An 18657-nucleotide genomic window follows, 5' to 3' on the forward strand; every position below is an offset into this window, starting at 1 on the left:
AATTTTTTGAATTCAAATCTTTCATTTTTTTAATCTGATTGTTGACTTTAATTGATTAGGTCTGACTATCATTATTTAATCAAATAAGATCCAACGATTATTAAAATAAAAAAATAATACATATTAAAAAGGGCATAGCAGTCATTTTATAAAAAAAGTTAAAGTCGTCAGTTAGATTTAACGAAGAGATACGATTAAGCTATGTTTATGAAAATAACGAGGGATTTTTTACTTATTTTTAAAATAAAGGGAGAATTTTTAGCAGATTTTTTAAACCACAAGAGGTTTTATACATTTTTGCCAATTGAAAAAGTTGTATAGTTTTCGTACCAAAATTGATGTTATCCCTTTAATTATATGGATTTTATAAAACTTTCTTGGTTTTGTTATTGATTCTAAGTTGTTATCAAACAAACCAACTTTTCTTAATACGTCAATGTCATTTTTATAGGTATTGTCAATGCAAGATTTCTTTTTGTTAGTGATAATCTAATTATATTGTTCAAACTGCAGAGAAAGCTTGACATTCCTATAAATAAACAATATAGCTTTTTAATTTTCTCGAAAGGTGCAATGTTCCTTTTTGGAATTCTGGAGGCAAAATGTCTGATGTGCATTACTTTATGAGTACAATTCGTGTCAATTTATTTTTATACGGAAAAAGTCATGTAAATTACAGGATACCGGATTTATACAAGCTCAATAAGTACATTACATTTAAATAGAGATTGCAGTCTACAAACAATATAATTACATATTCAAATAAAATTACGGATAATTACATTGACACCCCATTACCTATTGACTAGGTCAAACTTTAAAATGATTTTTCAATAATTGAATGCCCCTTAGGGTGTTTCTGTAATTGTCAAAATTATTTATGAAGATGAGTAATATGGTCTTATATTTTTTTTAATAATTATTACTAATTTTTAATTTAAATTTAAATTTTTTTATTGTATCTATATATAAAATTTCACCTTTTAATAATTAAAATATTAAATTATTTAATTAATATATAAATAAAATGAATTAATAGATTTAAGTTTAAATTAAAAAATTATCACACTTGTATATATAATTTGAATTTATTAAAATTAAAAGATTAGTTAATCCTCTATTTTTATTTGTAACTAAGTTTTAGTAAAATAAAAAGTTTTAGTAAAATAGGGGAATTTTTTAATTTTATTAGTCAATAGGGGCATTTTTTAATTTTAAAAGTTGTCAGGGGTGGTTTCTGTAATTTTCAAAAGACATGGATGATTTGTGTAAAAAAGCAATTGGTGAGGGGATGTAAATATAATTATCCCTAAAATTTATGCACACAAAGACTGCCCATCTCCCTTGCTGGTTCACCAAAATATAGAAGTAGTTTGTATAAATGATGTTCACGTTTCTGATAGATGTATATATAATTTTTTAAAAGATAAATATGATTTGTATAAATAGATCATGAATCAAGAATGTTGATACAATTATCCCTTAATAATAGTATTAATTACACCCCTTCTAACCCTAAACTTTTTTTACAGATTATGCTTAGAGTTTTTCCTGATTAGGTTCTTTATTTTAAATTTTAGTGTATATATTCTATTCAATTTAATATATATACGTGTCATATGCATAAAAAATTATTATTTATTTTAAGTAGAGTTTTGTAAAATGGGATATATATATATATATATATTAAATGGAAGATTAAATGCAATCCGATTTAAAATAGAGATTGGAGAATCACTTTTGAGTTTGCAATCACTTCTGAAAACACCTTTTCATGTTTTGAGTTTGCATTTTATATTTTTACTTACCAAATTCTAAAAAGCAGTTATTGTCCGTGAATAATTAATAACAGGTAGGGGATGCTTTTTAACTAATTTTTGTATTATTATATATAAGTTTTTTTGTTTCTTTTTTGGTAATATAAGTCAAAGAAACACTTCAATATATATATATATATGATGTGGGCCATAATATATCGCTTGGCGACGCGTTTTTCAACCCAACAAACACAGGCCCACGGAATAGTTTGAGAAGGGCTTTTAGTACTGAACGGCACAAGAAGGCTCAAAAGTGCCCAAGTAAATTGTAGGAGCCCGAATATTGTAACTAGCTTAATTGTAGAGGATGTTAGACAGCGTACGCTTAGCATTACCTTAGTTAACTCTGTTAGTATACATGCACTTTATAGATTATGGCGTATTCCTTGACCTGTCGAGGGAAACACTACCTGATTCATAATTGTTGTACTATATCTTTTTCTATTTATGAAAATTACATTTACCAAAAAAAAAATTGTAGGAGTCATTTTCTACGGATGGACGACACGTGACACTATTCTAAGAATATCCAGATGGAAGCCATACGTTGACGAGACAATATAAATACCCCTTATTTAAAGAAATTCCCGGTATTTTTATTATTCATTTAGTACTATTTACTTTTAATATACAAACCTTCCTCCATCTAATTTGACTGTCGTAGTGATTATGCTTGGATCAGATTCGACACCTCCATATCTTCTGTAGGTCTTTAGCTTGTTTATGCACTTCCCGTGGAAAACCGTATCTCGAGATATAAAGATATGATCCGCACATTTGTATTTTTGTTTTGTTAGTTTTTGTATTTTTATCATATAAAAAATAACAAAAAAAAATCATGGATATACACACTTTTATTTAAAGTAGAGTGTATTATATTTTAACTTAATTTTTTATTTTATATTAATATAAAACATAAAATTATATATAATATTAATATAAAGCATAAAATTATGTATAATAAAAATTCTGAAACGACGTGCATATCTTTATCTTTCTCTATTTATTAAAATAAAAAGAGTACCTCAAAACATAAAATCAAATACATGTGTTTACTCCTCACTATTTCCTTCAAGCAATTTACTTTTTATTTTTATTTTTTTGAGCTTTCTTTTTGAAATATTTCAAACGTACAAATTTTGCTCGATTAAAGAAGCGGGAACAAGATCCCATCCTTAATCAGAGCACATAATTTTTCAACTTCTTCTTTAATTTTAGTGTAGTCTCTTTCAATGTCCAATCAAACTGATTGGAAGCCTTCATCTTCTTCTTTAATTTTAGTGTAGTCTCTTTCAATGTCCAATCAAACTGATTGGAAGCTCTACCCTCCTGTCTCATCCAATTGTGACCAAGTCTATGTCTTGCTTCCCAAGATTAACATCACTTTTCACCAACAAGTTAGAAGTAATTTGTTTGAATTCCATGACGTGTAAGTATTGTATTATTCTATGTGAATTATTATAGTTTAGGGTAATTTGCAGTAATTTTTCTTTTTTTTTTGGATGATTTGATATATTAATTATTAATATTTTTTATTATTTGAAAAAGTGCGGAGCTATTTTGATTTTAATGGTCGTTTAATAATTAGTCAAATTCATTAGTCTTCTTTAGTTTTTCATCTATTTTTAGTGGTGAACTGGCTACAATGTTTTTATGAACTATAAATTTAATTTTACTTATTTATTAAATTTTTTTGGAAATGTTTTATTGACTAATTAAACACTTTCTTTTATAATTTTTATAATATTACCATCCATCTAATCCAATATTTTTATAATTATTTATTTTCCTACAAAAAAAATACAGAAAGAAAAAAATTGACAATTTCAAGTCTTGGTTTAAGATTACATAATTTTATCAAATATTATGGAGTATTGGTATTTTTTTAAGTAACAAGAGGATCGTAATTATGCCAAATCGCAATAGAATCTTTGTAAGTTATCCTATATTTAATTTTTCTTTATTTATATTGGTGTATTGATCGATCGAACTAATGTATTATTTAATTTATTAAAATATTTATATAATCTTGTAGTTATCACTTCTATATATATATAATTCTTATAGATCCTATATCCACTGTGGAATACACTGACTAATTAAATGTTTGACACACATACCACTTTAAAAAATACGTAGTATATAACAATAGCAATAGTGGCATAGATACTACACCCAGTGGGAATACGTTCAGTAATTAAATGTTTAACAAATATAACTATAAATACAAAAGGAAAAAATATAAGCAATCCTCTTGTAATATTGCAAATGAACAAATTATTTTCATATGAAAAACAAATCGCAATTTACCTCCACGTATTTTTTAAAATACAACAATTTACCTCCCTATATTTTTCAAAATGAAGCAATTTACCTCCCTATATAAGGAGGTAAATTGCTTCATTTTAAAAAATACAAAGGGTTAAATTACTATTGTTTTATAGGATGGTAATATACTCATTTTCAATATCATAGGGGCGAAATTACTATTCACCCAATACAAAAATATATGAAAACATATAACCCGAATGGAACATAAGTTTGACGTCGTGAATTGAGGGTTATAGCGGCAATAAGTGGCATAAATATTGTTCACAAAAATATCAAGTCTGTAAACATAAGTTCTAATGTTTAAAAATATGAATAAATGAAATTTTTTAAATTTAAATTAAAAGATTATAATTTTCGCGGATGCAGATATATCCTCTGAGTCCTCTTTCCCAACTAAGATCTAAACAAGATTGCTTTTTACTCGGATGCGTAAGTTGTTCGGACTTCATGAAGCAAACTATGGATTATGGAATATGGTATCAAGATTTTAAAGATTTGATATCAAGAAAGAGATGGAACCTCGCGGTTGCAAAATTTCGTCGTGATATAGAGCTATTGAACTTGCTTTTCTTTGGATTTGTTGTATGTATGTATTGTATTTAGTGTTTTGGAAGCCCATTTTTATAGACATGAATAAGAGTGACTAGGAGTTCCATTTTTATAAGCATGAGTAAGGATTCACGTAATTTGAGCCCACTGCTATTATGTTTGAATACTATAGATTTTGATATTGATCGACCTCCTAATAGTTCGTATTTGAATATTGTTATGTCAACATATACTACACTCAATGGAATACATTGTCCAATTAAATATTTGACGTACATCTAATTTTTAAAAATATATATATATGATAATTTTCTACAAATAATATATAAAGCACCCAATGTAACATAAATTTAGGACCTGAATCAAGGCAAATTTATTTAATAAATGCAAAAAAAAAAAAAAATTAGTAAAAGCATGCCATTTTGAAAAGATTAGGAAAGTAAGTGGCACCGCGGTCTGACACCGCGGTGCCTCATTTTTTTTAAAAAAAAAAAAATCTTCTCTGTCGCGGTCACATACCGCGGTGCCAGAGAGTTTTTTTTTAAAAAAAAATATTTTATTTTACGATGAATTGTTGTCAACTTCTCGTTAAAATTTCGGCATTATTATGGCGAATTGTCAGCCATCAAATATACTGTTCGACTCCCCTTGATGAGACGAACATTTCTCCACAAACAATTTCAAGTTTTATCAATCGTAAATAATGAATTTTTAGCACGAACATCGCACTTTTCGGCCGTCGATTCGCCGCCACCGGAGCGACCCACGATCACGAACCACCCGACCCCCCGCCACTGGACTCGCCTCGACCTAACGGTTCTAACGAGACCAACCTAGTTCAATTTTATTAAATATTTGTTAAGATATGAAATTTTAAGTTTTTCCGTCGAAAATTTGCGATAAAGCTGTTTGCTGCCATTTCTCTACCGTCAGGACGAATCACAGATTAAGACCATAGCTGTTCGAATCCTGTCGTCCAGACGATTCCAACAAGACCAATCTTGCTCAATTTCATCAAGTATTTGTTTGTTCAATTTTTAAAATAGTTATAATTTTATTAAATTCTATTTAATTAATTAATAATACTATTATAATTAATTAAATAATTAATAATACTATTTATAATTAATTAATAATACTATTTATAATTAATTAAATAAAATTTAATAAAATTATAAATATTTTAAAATATATGTATTTTAATTCAACAAACAAAAAAAAAGAAAATGAATTTGACAAACAGTTTCAGCGAATTTTTGGTGGAAAAATCTTCAAATTTTCAAATCTCAACAAATACTTGATGAAATTGAGCAAGACTGGTCTAAATAGTATTATTAATTATTAATTATTAATTAATTATAAATAGTATTATTAATTAATTATTTTTATAAATAGTATTATTAATTAATTATAATCTTGAAAAAAGGTGTTTTGAACGTGTTTTTTCATCTCAGTTTCTGGTCCGGTTGTAGCTGTTCCTGTTGCTAAGTCTCATGTGAGCAAGGACTTGTAGCTTATCACTCGGCCTATTAGTGATTACTGAGCAAAGTAGCGGGATTTTCTTACTGAGAAAATTCATGATCCAGGGGCTTCCCACTAAAGGTCTCGTTTCTCTTCATCAACGGCCGAAAAGTGCGATGTTCGTGCTAAAAATTCATTATTTACGATTGATAAAACTTGAAATTGTTTGTGGGGAAATGTTCGTCTCATCAAGGAGAATCGAACGGTATATTTGACGGCTGACAACTCGCCATAATAGTACCGAAATTTTAATGAGAAGTTAACAACAATTCGTCATAAAATAAAATAAATTTTTTTAAAAAAAAAAAATTGTCACCGCGGTTTCCAACCACACATTAAAATTTTTTTTTTTTTTTTAAAAAGCAATGTCACCGCGGTTTGTCACCGCGGTGACACAAAGAAGCTTTTTTTTTTAAATAAAAAATTGTGGCACCGCGGTTACTGACCGCGGTGCCACTCACTTTTCTAATAATTTCAATTTTACCCTATTTTACTAACTTTTTATTTTTTTGACATTTTTTTAATAAATTCCCCCTGAATCAATGGTATGATAAATGTAGTAATTATTGTATAATTTGTATATAGTTATAAAAATAATCAAATTATATGCGACAAACGATTTTCTCAATAATAGCTACCGCTTGTTTTGTATAATATAAAGAGAAATTAATTTGACTTTTAAGTTTGAAGTACATAAAGAAGAGAGAGAGACAGGGACAGAGAGAGTATATGAAGAAAGTCAAAGAATCTAGAAATGGAGTTTGTGGTGGTGAGATACAGCTGTTGGGGGCTCATACGTGGGTTGTTCAAGCGCACCTATTTCTAGACGTGAACTCCTCTCCAAGACTGCTCTACCATTATTATTACCAGTGAATATGTCACATCCTAATGTATATGTAGAAGTTTTAAAAATGAATTAACATAAATTATTTATATAAATTGTATTATTATTTTTAGGAATTTAAAAAAGTACCTAGAAATTATAGATTAATATAATAAAAGTTAATAAATTAATATAGATATTTTGATTATAAAAAAATTAACAAATAAAGATAATAAATAATATAGAAAAAGGTAGTTATGCAAAATTATGATAATTGAAGAAGTTAAAAATTAATTAATTAATTAATTTTTTATTTTAAAAATAAATAACATACCAAAATTAAGTGGGACACTAAAAGGGTGCTCTCACTTAATACATAGTATAGATTATTATTATTACTAAAGACATTATTATTTATAGATTTTTATGAATAAATTATATTGATACCTCCCTGAATTTAAATTTTAGATAAAGTAGGTGGTAGGTGTAATTATTCTAAAACATTCAAGTGAAAATATTTAATTTAAATATAATTTTAAGAATATATACATTTGTGCATTAAAATAATTAATAAATATATTTTAATATTTTTAAGGATAAGTTACAACTATTTTTCTTAAAATTTGATATAATCACGAATACCACTAATGGATTAGAAAATTACAAATACTTTCTTAAATAAAAAATAATCATGTAGCCCCTAAAGGGTGAGGTGAGAATTACTATTTTACAGTTGCCGATTTTTTATTTAAAAAATAAAAAATAAGGATTGATAAAGTAAATAATCCACAGGGCATATTAGTTCATAAAAATATTTTAAAAAACTTTAAAAAGTATATAAATTATAATCATAATTCAAAAATTTATTTTGGTAAGTTAATCTTCAAATTAAATTTGGATGAAAATCTAATGAAAGCTAATGAATTGAACTCATTGTTAAACAGACGTTCAGAGGGTATTGATACTTTTTCAAACAACGAAAAACTATTTGTAATTTTGTCAAATCTTATTAAAGATAACTGCCATTTGTCATACTTTTAATTCATAAATCTAAACATACTATTGTCTTCACATGAAAGTAAAGTCAAAACCTTAAAAATGTAATTACAGATCCGCTTAAAATTATAAACTCTACAAAACATTATATGAGATGACGTTTGAAGAGTCGTAAGATATTAAAAAGTATTAGATAAATTTTTTAATATTTTTTTTCCAACAAAAAAACTAAGAGATTTTAACAAATATATTCATTTTTAATCATATAAATTACAATATTGTAATTGCCAATATTTTGTTAGTTCCAGAATCTTATTTCATCTGAACACTTTAATAATTTATTTTTTAAATAAGCTTTAACATCTTAAAAGATAATAATATTTTATAAAATGTATGACCTGAGCTCATAATGTATTTTAAATTAAGTTTATTTAAAATCCCGCTAAATTTAATTTTCACGCCCTTTTTCTTTTTTTTTGTTCTGAAATATCTATTAAAAAGAATAAAAAGGAAAAAATTGTATATTTCATCCTATTTCTTGGATCAAGTAAACTTTTCGTCCTATTAATTATTTTATTAATGATCCTATAAGTTAAAAAGAAATTCTCACTCACAACCACCTGCTTAACACATAATTTTCTTCGTCAAAATACTAATAAAATCTTATAAAAAAATTAAAAATAGTTTTTGTAGCTCATGCGATCATTAATAAGTCTCCCATAATTAATAAAATAAAAAATGTACTGATTATAAAATATACGACGGGAAATGTTATTTCCCTTATAAAGAATTATCCAAAAAATATATTTTCATTACCACTTTTAACGTCAAGAAATTGAATCATAGCTCCTCTTTCATAATCTAGCTGCTAATATATATAGAGAACCTGATTTCTTCCACTTCCGAGTCTCCTAGAATCCTCCTTTTCTCCACACACCCAACAATAAAGAAAATAACAAAAAGAAAAAAAAAACAAAAGATAGAAATAAAACATTAATTTCTGTCTTTGCCCCGAATTGTCGGGTGCTCAACTGCTCATGCTGTAAGAAAACAAATGAAAGAAAAAGAAAAAAAGAAAACAATCCGAACATTAGAATAAAGACCGGTTAAATACATTTTACCTGCAAGTGTTAATAGAAAAATGTAAAAAAGCCTTTATAAAAAAAAAGTATAATTTACTGTTTTATAATTTAAAAAATGATGCAATTTAACTCCATTCAACTACATCATGTCATAAGAGGGTAAATTACAATTTATTTTTTATAGGAAATTTTTTGTATTTTTTCATTAACACACGAATAAATTGTATTTAATCCCAACAAAGAGTCGTCCATTGATTCTCTCTTTTTTTTTTCAGCAAATTTTTTTCCTCTTTTGAACAGCCATTGTGTCTCTCTATCTCTCATCTCCATTACACAGACAAGACACGAAAAACAGAAAAATTAAGAATATAGGTATATGTTTTCTAGCCAATGGGCTCTCGTTGCCTTCTTCCCAGGAGGCCTGTAAGATCGTAGTATAACGTCAACCAAACATCTCTCCTGTCTCTCTCCAAACCTCTGTCTGTTTCAAACTCTCTCTCTCTCTGTCTCTCTGTCTCTCTACATTCTTGATGAAAATGGATTAAATTATAATACAATTTCTTTTCGTTAGTCCCTTGGCCTACAAGTTTCCAACTTGAGATTAAGCATCAATCAAACCTTTTTATTGCTTTTAGCTGTGCATAACATAAACACCTCTCCAATCAAGACAACCTTTCTCTATGCATAGTATTCAACAAACTTTCCTTGTTACCTGTCTGAATTAATTCTTGATTCTCCACTTTTTTCTTCAAAGGCTGAAATGGGAGAGATTTCTGGTGAGAAAACGGGCTGTGGCTTTCTCAGAGCAGTTTTCGGGCGCAGAGGTACACGGCCGAGAAGATCATCCTCCACGGGATCTCTTCCGCAGACCAATTTGAATAACAATAATGTGACCCGATTTCCAAGCACCCCGGGCTCCAGAACCCGGAAAGATGCCTTTGCGGACTCACCCAATGCTAAAAAGGACCAGAAACAGGCCGACAGGATCATCGAACGGCCCGGCCAAACCTACTCAAGGAATGTTTATAAGCCTCAGCAGCATCAGGGCCTGAACAAGAATGAAACAGCTCGGGCTGGAAGCCAACAGGGCTACGTCCCGGCCCGAAAGGGGCCTCCTCCAGGGCCTGGAATCTCGGGCGAGCTCGAAAGCGTGATTATGGATTACCAGAAGATGAAAGGGGCAGGTTCTCTAATCAGGGCATCGTCCAGCAACGTAATGTTGTTTGGCAATTTGGGGAACTTGAGACAGCCCAGAAACAATAATAGCAGCAATGCGGGCTCAAACAATGTTCTTGATTACACTCCTAGTTCCGCCAAGGATGAGCCTGTCCCGGCCAATGGCAAATACTCCACCAGCGTAATAGGGAATGTGGTCAAGAAAAACGAACACGGGCCTGAAAAGCCCGTTTCCCTCTGCCGGGCCTTGTCCACTAGAATGGACCCCGAGGAACTGAAAATTCTTGGAAACGAAGACTACAAAAACGGGCGATTTGCAGAAGCGGTGGCCCTTTACGACGCAGCGATTTCCATTGACCCGAATAAGGCTTCTTATAGAAGCAACAAGAGTGCAGCGCTCGTTGCACTCGGCAAGCTTCTTGAGGCAGCATTTGAGTGTCGTGAAGCCATTCGTATCGAGCCGTGTTACCAACGAGCTCACAATCGATTAGCAACCCTTTATGTCAGGTCATACACATGATTATATATGATCAATTGTTACTAGTAAACAGTCGCAGTTTCTAATGTTTCTGCTGCCTGTTTCTCGACAGGTTAGGAGAGGCTGACAAGGCCGTGTACCATTTCAAACAGTCCGGGCCGGAAGCCGATCCTGATGCTATGAACAAGGCTAAGACAGTTCAGATTCATTTAAACAAGTGTACTGATTCAAAGAGACAGGGGGATTGGAACGGTGTCTTGAGAGAGACCAGTTTGTCTATAGAAGCCGGTGCTGATTCTGCGCCGTTGGTAAGTTCGTTCGTTGTCGAGAGTTTGTCTTACTACAAATACTTTTTGACAACTTCAAGCTTAGATTTAAATGCGTTTTTGTCGGTTTGAAGATATTTGGTCTGAAAGCTGAGGCCTTGTTGAAGCTCAATAGGCGTGAAGAAGCAATCCAAACCATGCAGAACTGCCCCAATTTCGACATTGATGATTGTACAAAGCTCTACGGGCCTATTGGAAGTGCAAGCATCTTAGTGTATCGTGCTCAATTTAACCTCGTCACGGGGAGGTCTGTGTCTTACAAATAATTATACCGGCATCCCCTAAAATTTAGACATATTACGAAAAACTCGTTATGTTTTGAAATTATAAAACATTCCCCTTTCGGAATGGATGATCAGAGCGACTCTATAATGTATGAACGTAAGGGTGGTAACTATTTTCTTGAAATTAACGTGTCTTGTTAATTTGTGATAAATCCAAATTTCAGGAGTTTGTGTTAATTAATTTGTACCTTTTCTCTTAAGTGATCGTTGCCTAGTTAAAAACACTGATGCTATGTGAAAACAGGTTCGACGATGCTGTGGCAGCAGCTCAACGAGCAACTAAGCTTGATCCAAATAACATGGAAGCAACAGCGATGTTAAGGAGGTCAAAGGCTGTAGCATCAGCGAGAGCAAATGGCAATGAGCTGTTCAAGGTTGCAAGATATTCCGAGGCAAGTATTGCATATGGTGAAGGGCTTAGCTACGACCCCTATAACGCGGTCTTGTTGTGCAACAGAGCTGCCTGCAAGTCAAAACTCGGCCAATACCAGAAAGCTTTAGACGATTGCAATGCTGCGCTTAATGTCCGTTCGAATTATAGTAAGGCTATATTAAGACGGGCCGATTGTTATGCCAAGGTAGTTATCGTCGCACATTCATTAGCACTAGGTACATTGGTGCAAAACTATGGAATTTTGAAAGTGATGGTTTGTGTAATAACAGATGGAGAAATGGGGTGCATGTGTTCAAGACTGTGAAGTATTGTTGCGAGAAAATCCAGATGACGAAGAGGTACAGAAGTTATTGAAGGAGGCGAAGATGAACCTTCAGAAACACGGAGGAAACTTAGACACAAATGTGGGCAATAGCCCTAGTACCAGCATTGTTGTTGTGTCGAGCATCGAACGTTTCAGAGACTATGTAACATCTCCTGGTAATTTCCTGTGCTAAAGACTTTTACAGTCCAAATTAAGTTTGATCATATTCAACATAGTCATACGAGATATGCATTATACTTTTCATATTATTACGGTACAGTCTAGAAACCACAGAGGCTAAGTCTATCAACATTTGTATGACCACATATCATACAACCTTAATAGAATGAGAAATTCAGTATTTTGGGCAACCTAAGTTTTTGTCCTAGCTGTAATCTTTTCTTGTTTTCACCTATGTAGGTACATCTATGGTTTTGTTCTGTAAGAAGGCAGGGGATAGGAAAACCATGCAGCTCATACAGCAACTCAACCAGAGATATCCATCGATCAACTTCCTTAAGGTACATCCTAAATATCCATTCTAGTAATATTCTGAATCTTCCCATCAAGAAATAGGTTAACTCTCAATCAACTCATAGTCTTTTTGATTTATATATACGATAAGTTATTTTCACAGACCAAAGAGCAATCTGAGATTGATTTTTATGACAAATATTATAATTGAAAATTTTTAATATTATTTTTCCCCGAAAAAATTCTGTAGGTGGAGGTGGACGACCACCCTTCATTAGCCAAGTCCGAAGGGGTGAACTCATTTCCGACTTTCATAATATACACCAATGGATTGCGGGCAAAAGAAGTCCGGGGAGACAACTATGTTTTGTTAGAGAAATCGATCAAATATTATGTCAACTCATGATCAAGTTGATATAATGTGTAATGAAATGGAATCGATCTCTTTCCTGGTTCTTGCAGGGAAATGATATAGCCTGAGGTGAGTTCAGTTACGGCCAGACAAACTACATGGCAAGTGAATAACATTTGTTCTAAGATTGGTTGGTTTGATCGGACCTGATTATTCGGGTGAAAGTTTTTCAGTCCATGCATTTGTTACTTGGCTAGTGGCTAGCCCGAGTACGAATCACTTTGTATTAGAAATTAGTGTTTGTGTACAGTTGTAATGTAGAAAGAAATGCTCTTTTAATACAAAAAGAAGCATAGGATTCAGTTTAAGACAGGGAAAATTGGTTTTGAATGAATGAGAAAGACCAAGATTGTCTTTTTTTTTTTAATTTTCTTTTTCTAATTATTACATTTTTAGAACGTGTGTTGTAAATTATTTTGAATATTATTAGAAGTTTCTCTTCCCTCCAAGTTCTTGAACCCATAATGGCCACACTTATTATTTTTTATTTTAAATTAATCATTAGGGGGTAAAAAGAGCATAGTAATTATGGTAGCTAGAGTGCATAACAGCTATACTTATGGTGGTTCAAAGCATTAATTACTTTGGCAAAAGCTAATGATAATTAAATTTAAACAAAGTTATTTGTCTTCAACTTGTCTGATAATTAACCCAATCAAACTTTTCCTGTCCCTATTTGATTCATGCAACTTTATTCACCAATATCTATGTTTTAGAATAAAAAAAATGGGTCTTGTCTGTTTGGTTAAAAATAGGTCTCATGATGTTCCTCAGCTGTTTTTTCGGCAGACATCTCCTGTCACATTTTTTATCATTGATATGATATCAATATACAAATGTTCCTTTTTAAAATTAATTATTAAAGTGTAGTTTAAAAATAAAAATATATAGTGATAAAAGCAAAAAATTATTCGTTCAAGATATTCAGAACTTGAATCCTTGGCTGAATTTTTTACAAGCCTAAAAAGATATTAGCACTTTAATGATCAAATCAATAAACAATTATAAAAAGATAAAGAGCGAATAAACAAAAGCAATAATAAACCATAATGTTGTAAGGGGATGCTCAAGATATGAATGCTTATTAGATTATTGCTTAAATGTGCGTACCTTGTATTGAGAGGAAGAGACCTGCTTTTATAGTCATAATCCCCTCATCAATTGACGAGGTATGGCCCCTTGGGATTCAGATCAGTGGTTTGTTGCGGATAGATTTCCATCAAATTTAGGTACAATTGGCTAGATTTTTGAGAGGTTATTCTTGTTTAAGGATCCTTGAGGCTGGAGAAGTCCCTTGGTGGATATATCTTATCTTCTTAAGGGGGTGGTTGGAGTGAGACCTAAGCTTTCGGTCATTGTCACATGCCTCCTGGATAGTTCGCCTCCTTGGGGGAGCAAATGATCTGCTACCACTTGTTCGGACAGGCATCGGATAGCCATGTAGACGCCAAAGTCATCCCTCCTTGTAGGCCAGTGGACCTTTGAGACAGGCCCTTCCCCCAAGGGCCTTACCAAGTGTCTGGACCGATGGTCCTTCCTTGTCGAGCCTTGCATATATGTGGGCCCCTTGTTGGGGCTTTATTCGAAATGGGTTTCTCTTGTGGTAAGCGCAAATTTGGGGCATCAGATATCATACATGCATTCGTGTGACAGTATTATGTATCATTAAAGTAAACTTATCAACGGGTAGGTATAACCTACCTAGACCTATATTCAATAAATATCCGTAATAGCTATTTATATACTCTATTTGGACCCTATCCATAGAATACCTATTGGATTTTACTTATATTATACCCAAAAAAATTGGGTTCTAGCTGAGTCTTACTATTAAATTTTGTGTTACTATTTTTACAGTATTTTAATTTATATCCAAATCAAAAATAAAATTTCCTAAAAAGAATGAAAGAATTATAAGTGTTTTTTGTAATGATATAGCGAGCACATGCTACAAAATTAATTTACTAAAAAACTATTTTATGAGCTTTCAATTATGATGCGTACAAAAAATGTACAGGTCCAATGGATATAGACTATTGTTTAAAACTTGAGCCGAAGCGAATACAAATTCTGAAAGGAGGACCTAAAGAAAAGGCGCTAGAACTCCAACGCCTAAGTTAGTACTAGATTCAAGATGAAATATAGAAAAAAAGTAAGTGAATTTAATTAAGAATCGAGATATGGTGAATAAATTTGATGAAAAGTGTAAGAACACGTGATAATTTGCAATACAACTTAAGAGATAGTTTAGAGAGTACGAGAGGTGTTTAGAGAGTGAGAGGGGTGCCCCTCGTATAGAGGACTGAACTTGTATTTATAAGGAGAGTGCCTCCGTCTGCTAGGGTGTATCCCACTCCCGAAAATCTTGAGAGTTTTGATTAGAATGGTTGGGATAAGGGATAAATCATCCTTATCTGTAACTAGGAGTGCTTTAGTAGGAGTCCTCTTTGTCTTGGGAGATCCCTCGCCTATAAGGAGTCCCAACTGCTAAGGAGGTCCTTCTTGCTAGGGCTGATGTAGTTCGAGGTGGTTGCTGACACCTGGGTTGATGAGGTGCCACATAGGAGAGTGGGTTGCCACGCGTGGGCCTTTTGGACTGAATTTTTTATCGGGCTTTACTCATAGTTCAAGTGGGGGAATGTCCCCGGTCTCCTCCCTTCTTTTTTGGGCCGCTTGGACCTCTTTGGGCCAACTTATTTTTATGCACATCAGTGGCCCCCTTTCCACTCTAATAAGTGGAGTGTTGAGAAAAATGTGGCCCAGGACATTTTGTTAGGCCCAGCCCATAAATGCCCAAACCCACCACCTGGAAAGCTTACCCATCTTTGCTTCATTGGCCTACTCTCCCCACTCAACCCACTCTCCCTACCCGGTCCATTATCTGACTTGGTTTCTCCTTGATATTTGTTTCACACTCTCCTCTGCAGATTAGTATCCCTAACCCTAATTTTCTATCACCTCGTCTCTTTCCCCTCTCCCTTCTCTCCAGTTTTCTTCTTCCTCAGCCGTTCTTCTCTCTCACTACCATAAATGCCTTCCCTTTATTTAATCCACCTCCTGTGGCTTTCTGAGATAGAGAACCAAAAACTAAAAAAGTTTATTCTTCCCTCTTCTTCTCTTTTGCTCCGATTAAAAAGTGCTAAAATTTGATGGGTGTTGAATCCACCAAAAATAATTCCTACGAACACTTTTGTAGATGTGTGAGTAGGGTCGAATCCACAGAGATTGGTTTTAAATTAATTCCTTCAAAAATGAGAATAATTAGGGGGTGTTTTGATTGTGAAGAAGAATAAAACTAAAAAGCTAATAAAATTAGAAGAGATAAATATAAGAGAAGGGTATTCCAGTTAAAGACAGGATCACGCTTAATTCCACGGTTGATCATAGATGCAAAGATAACAATTATTCATGATAGATAAATTGGTTATGGCCATTGGTACGACCTAACGACCTCACCTTTCCTTACCTTGTGGATAGTCAAGGAACGTCCGTTGACTAAATCCGTAATCAGTAAACAACCTTATGAACATCCTCAAGATTTAATTTACCGACAACATTAAGAACTAGAAAGGCCCAATTCTAACCAATAAATTCCTACGAGGATTTATTTAAGTTAGATTGTGCATTCCCCACAACATAATCGAAAACTTCTAAATAATAAATTATGCTATGTTATCACTAGTTATCGAACTAAACAAACAATTATGGATTTGAAAGTTCAATTGGCTAAGCAAATATTCTTGACAATAACTCAGATTATTTGTAACAAAAGCACAAAGAACAACACAAATACCAATATGAATAAAAGTAGAAAGCATAAATTAGATCTCACAACTCGTTGGATTTAAGCGTTCACCAAGTCTTCAACCGGAATAAGAGAACTAGCTAGACATGCTATGAACTTTTTCCTAAGTGGAAAACCTGTGTGGTTTTTTGTGGTTCTAAGTGGAAATCTATGTAGGTTACATGGGTCTTTGTGAATCGACCTTGATGGCATTTTTGGGGTATGGTGACTGTGTGTGGTTGCTAGCCTAAGTGGCTGTGTGCTTCTCACCGAATCTGACTCCCTGAGCTATTATCTCCTTATTTTGTTATTGTTCTTCATTTATTGTTTAATATTATTCTACCAGTATATTTGTTTAAATTTATGTAATAATAGTTTCTGTTTATATTTTTGTAATTTTAGGCTGTAATATTAAGGGGATTTCAAAACCCACAATTCTTTGTAATAGTTTGTTTAGGGCTGTTATTTGGGCTCATCACTGGTGGTGTTTCCACCTAAAAATGGTATCAGAGCCTTCGGGTTCTGTCTCCAACACTGGTAACATTGTTTCTTTCTTTCTTTCCTTTTTTTTATTACTATTTTTGCTGCTAAATATTGTTTTGTGCAAAGAAAAATAGCTTAGTAAAACCCTCTGCAAAATCTGATACTTTGTGGGTTCTAGGGATATTTCTACTGTGTGTGATCTGTTTCTGTTTAGTTCTTATTTCAGAAAATCTGTCATACATTTTGGAATTTTTTTTACAATATATTTTCTAGAAATTATTTTCTAAAAAGATTATTTCTGCAAAATATATTGAGTTCACTTTGTGCGAAAAATAGCTGTGTAAATTACTTTCTGAAGATTTGTTTTTCTTAAACACTAATATCAACTGCTTTGCCCGAAATTTTTCTGCTTAGTTCGGAATATATAACTTAGTGTTGGAAAATCTGATATATTTGTTCTCTTTCATTGTGTGCAAATACGTTTTGCTGTGTGCAATTGCTATTCAGTGCTTAGTGCATAAAACGTACTGCTTAGTGAATTTGATTTAATCTGCTTTGTGGTGTTTTGATAAGTACTTGGAATATTTCTGCTTAGTTCTTTTTTTTTTTTTTGCTATGTGCTTGAGATATTTTTGCTTTGTGCGATATTGTTTACTACTTTGTGATTATTCCTAAACCTTAACTAATCCCTTGCTTATCCCTCACTTGGCTGAGCCCTTTAGGCTGTTGGGAGTCTAGTTGAAGTTAAGCTAAGGTTTCCTGGTGATATTATTCTATATCAGTTGACATTCTGTTTCAATGTTATTCTTCTGCCTCATATCTTACTGCATTTGTTGCTGTTATTTCTGTGTTGCGATGGTTGGGTACAATCTGCAACCCTTCAACGAAATATCTGATTTCACCATTTGGCAACAAAAGATGAAAGGTATTTTGATTCAACAAAATGTTTTCAAAGCTATTGATAAAAAATACCCAGAAAATTTTTCTGCAGAAAAGAAAATAGAAATGATGAGTATGCTTATTCCTCTACAATTTAAAATCTTTCTTACACTGTTTTAAGAAAAGTTGAGAAACAAGAAACTGCAAAAGATTTGTAGAATAAGTTAGAGAAATTATACACTGAAACTTCTTTACCTAGTAAAACGTTTTTGCTTGAAAATTTTTTTTAGATACAAACTAGATTTCATTAAAAACATCGAGGAAAATTTGGATGATTTTAAAAAACTAATTCAAGATATTAAACTAACTGGAGATAAGAACATAGATGATTTTTCTCCTATTATTTCATTAAATGCTATTCCTGAAGCTTATAGTGATGTAAAAAGCTGCTATAAAATATGGTATGGATAAATATAAACTTAGACACTGTAATTAGTGGGTTAAAGAGTAAAAAAATGAACCTTAAAATTGATATTGTTAATTA

At 32.0% G+C, this 18657-nt stretch overlaps 1 protein-coding gene across 1 annotated transcript; it reads left to right on the forward strand.

Annotated features, from left to right (window-relative positions):
* On the forward strand, positions 9464 to 13416 carry LOC105171226 (TPR repeat-containing thioredoxin TTL4). Its single transcript, XM_011092262.2, has 7 exons — positions 9464 to 10802; positions 10886 to 11081; positions 11174 to 11346; positions 11628 to 11961; positions 12047 to 12257; positions 12502 to 12602; positions 12806 to 13416. The coding sequence occupies exons 1-7, from the start codon at positions 9880 to 9882 to the stop codon at positions 12959 to 12961; spliced, it is 2094 nt and encodes a 697-aa protein (XP_011090564.2). The 5' UTR covers positions 9464 to 9879; the 3' UTR covers positions 12962 to 13416.

The sequence above is a fragment of the Sesamum indicum genome, linkage group LG9 (genome assembly GCF_000512975.1).
Source record: "Sesamum indicum cultivar Zhongzhi No. 13 linkage group LG9, S_indicum_v1.0, whole genome shotgun sequence".
NCBI classification, from domain to species: domain Eukaryota; kingdom Viridiplantae; phylum Streptophyta; class Magnoliopsida; order Lamiales; family Pedaliaceae; genus Sesamum; species Sesamum indicum.

Coding starts and splice junctions, on each gene's coding strand:
- LOC105171226 (XM_011092262.2), top strand. CDS start 9,880: ATGGGAGAGATTTCTGGTGAGAAAACGGGCTGTGGCTTTCTCAGAGCA. Junction 12,258..12,501: donor AGACTATGTAACATCTCCTG/GTAATTTCCTGT, acceptor TCACCTATGTAG/GTACATCTATGGTTTTGTTC. Junction 12,603..12,805: donor CATCGATCAACTTCCTTAAG/GTACATCCTAAA, acceptor AAAATTCTGTAG/GTGGAGGTGGACGACCACCC.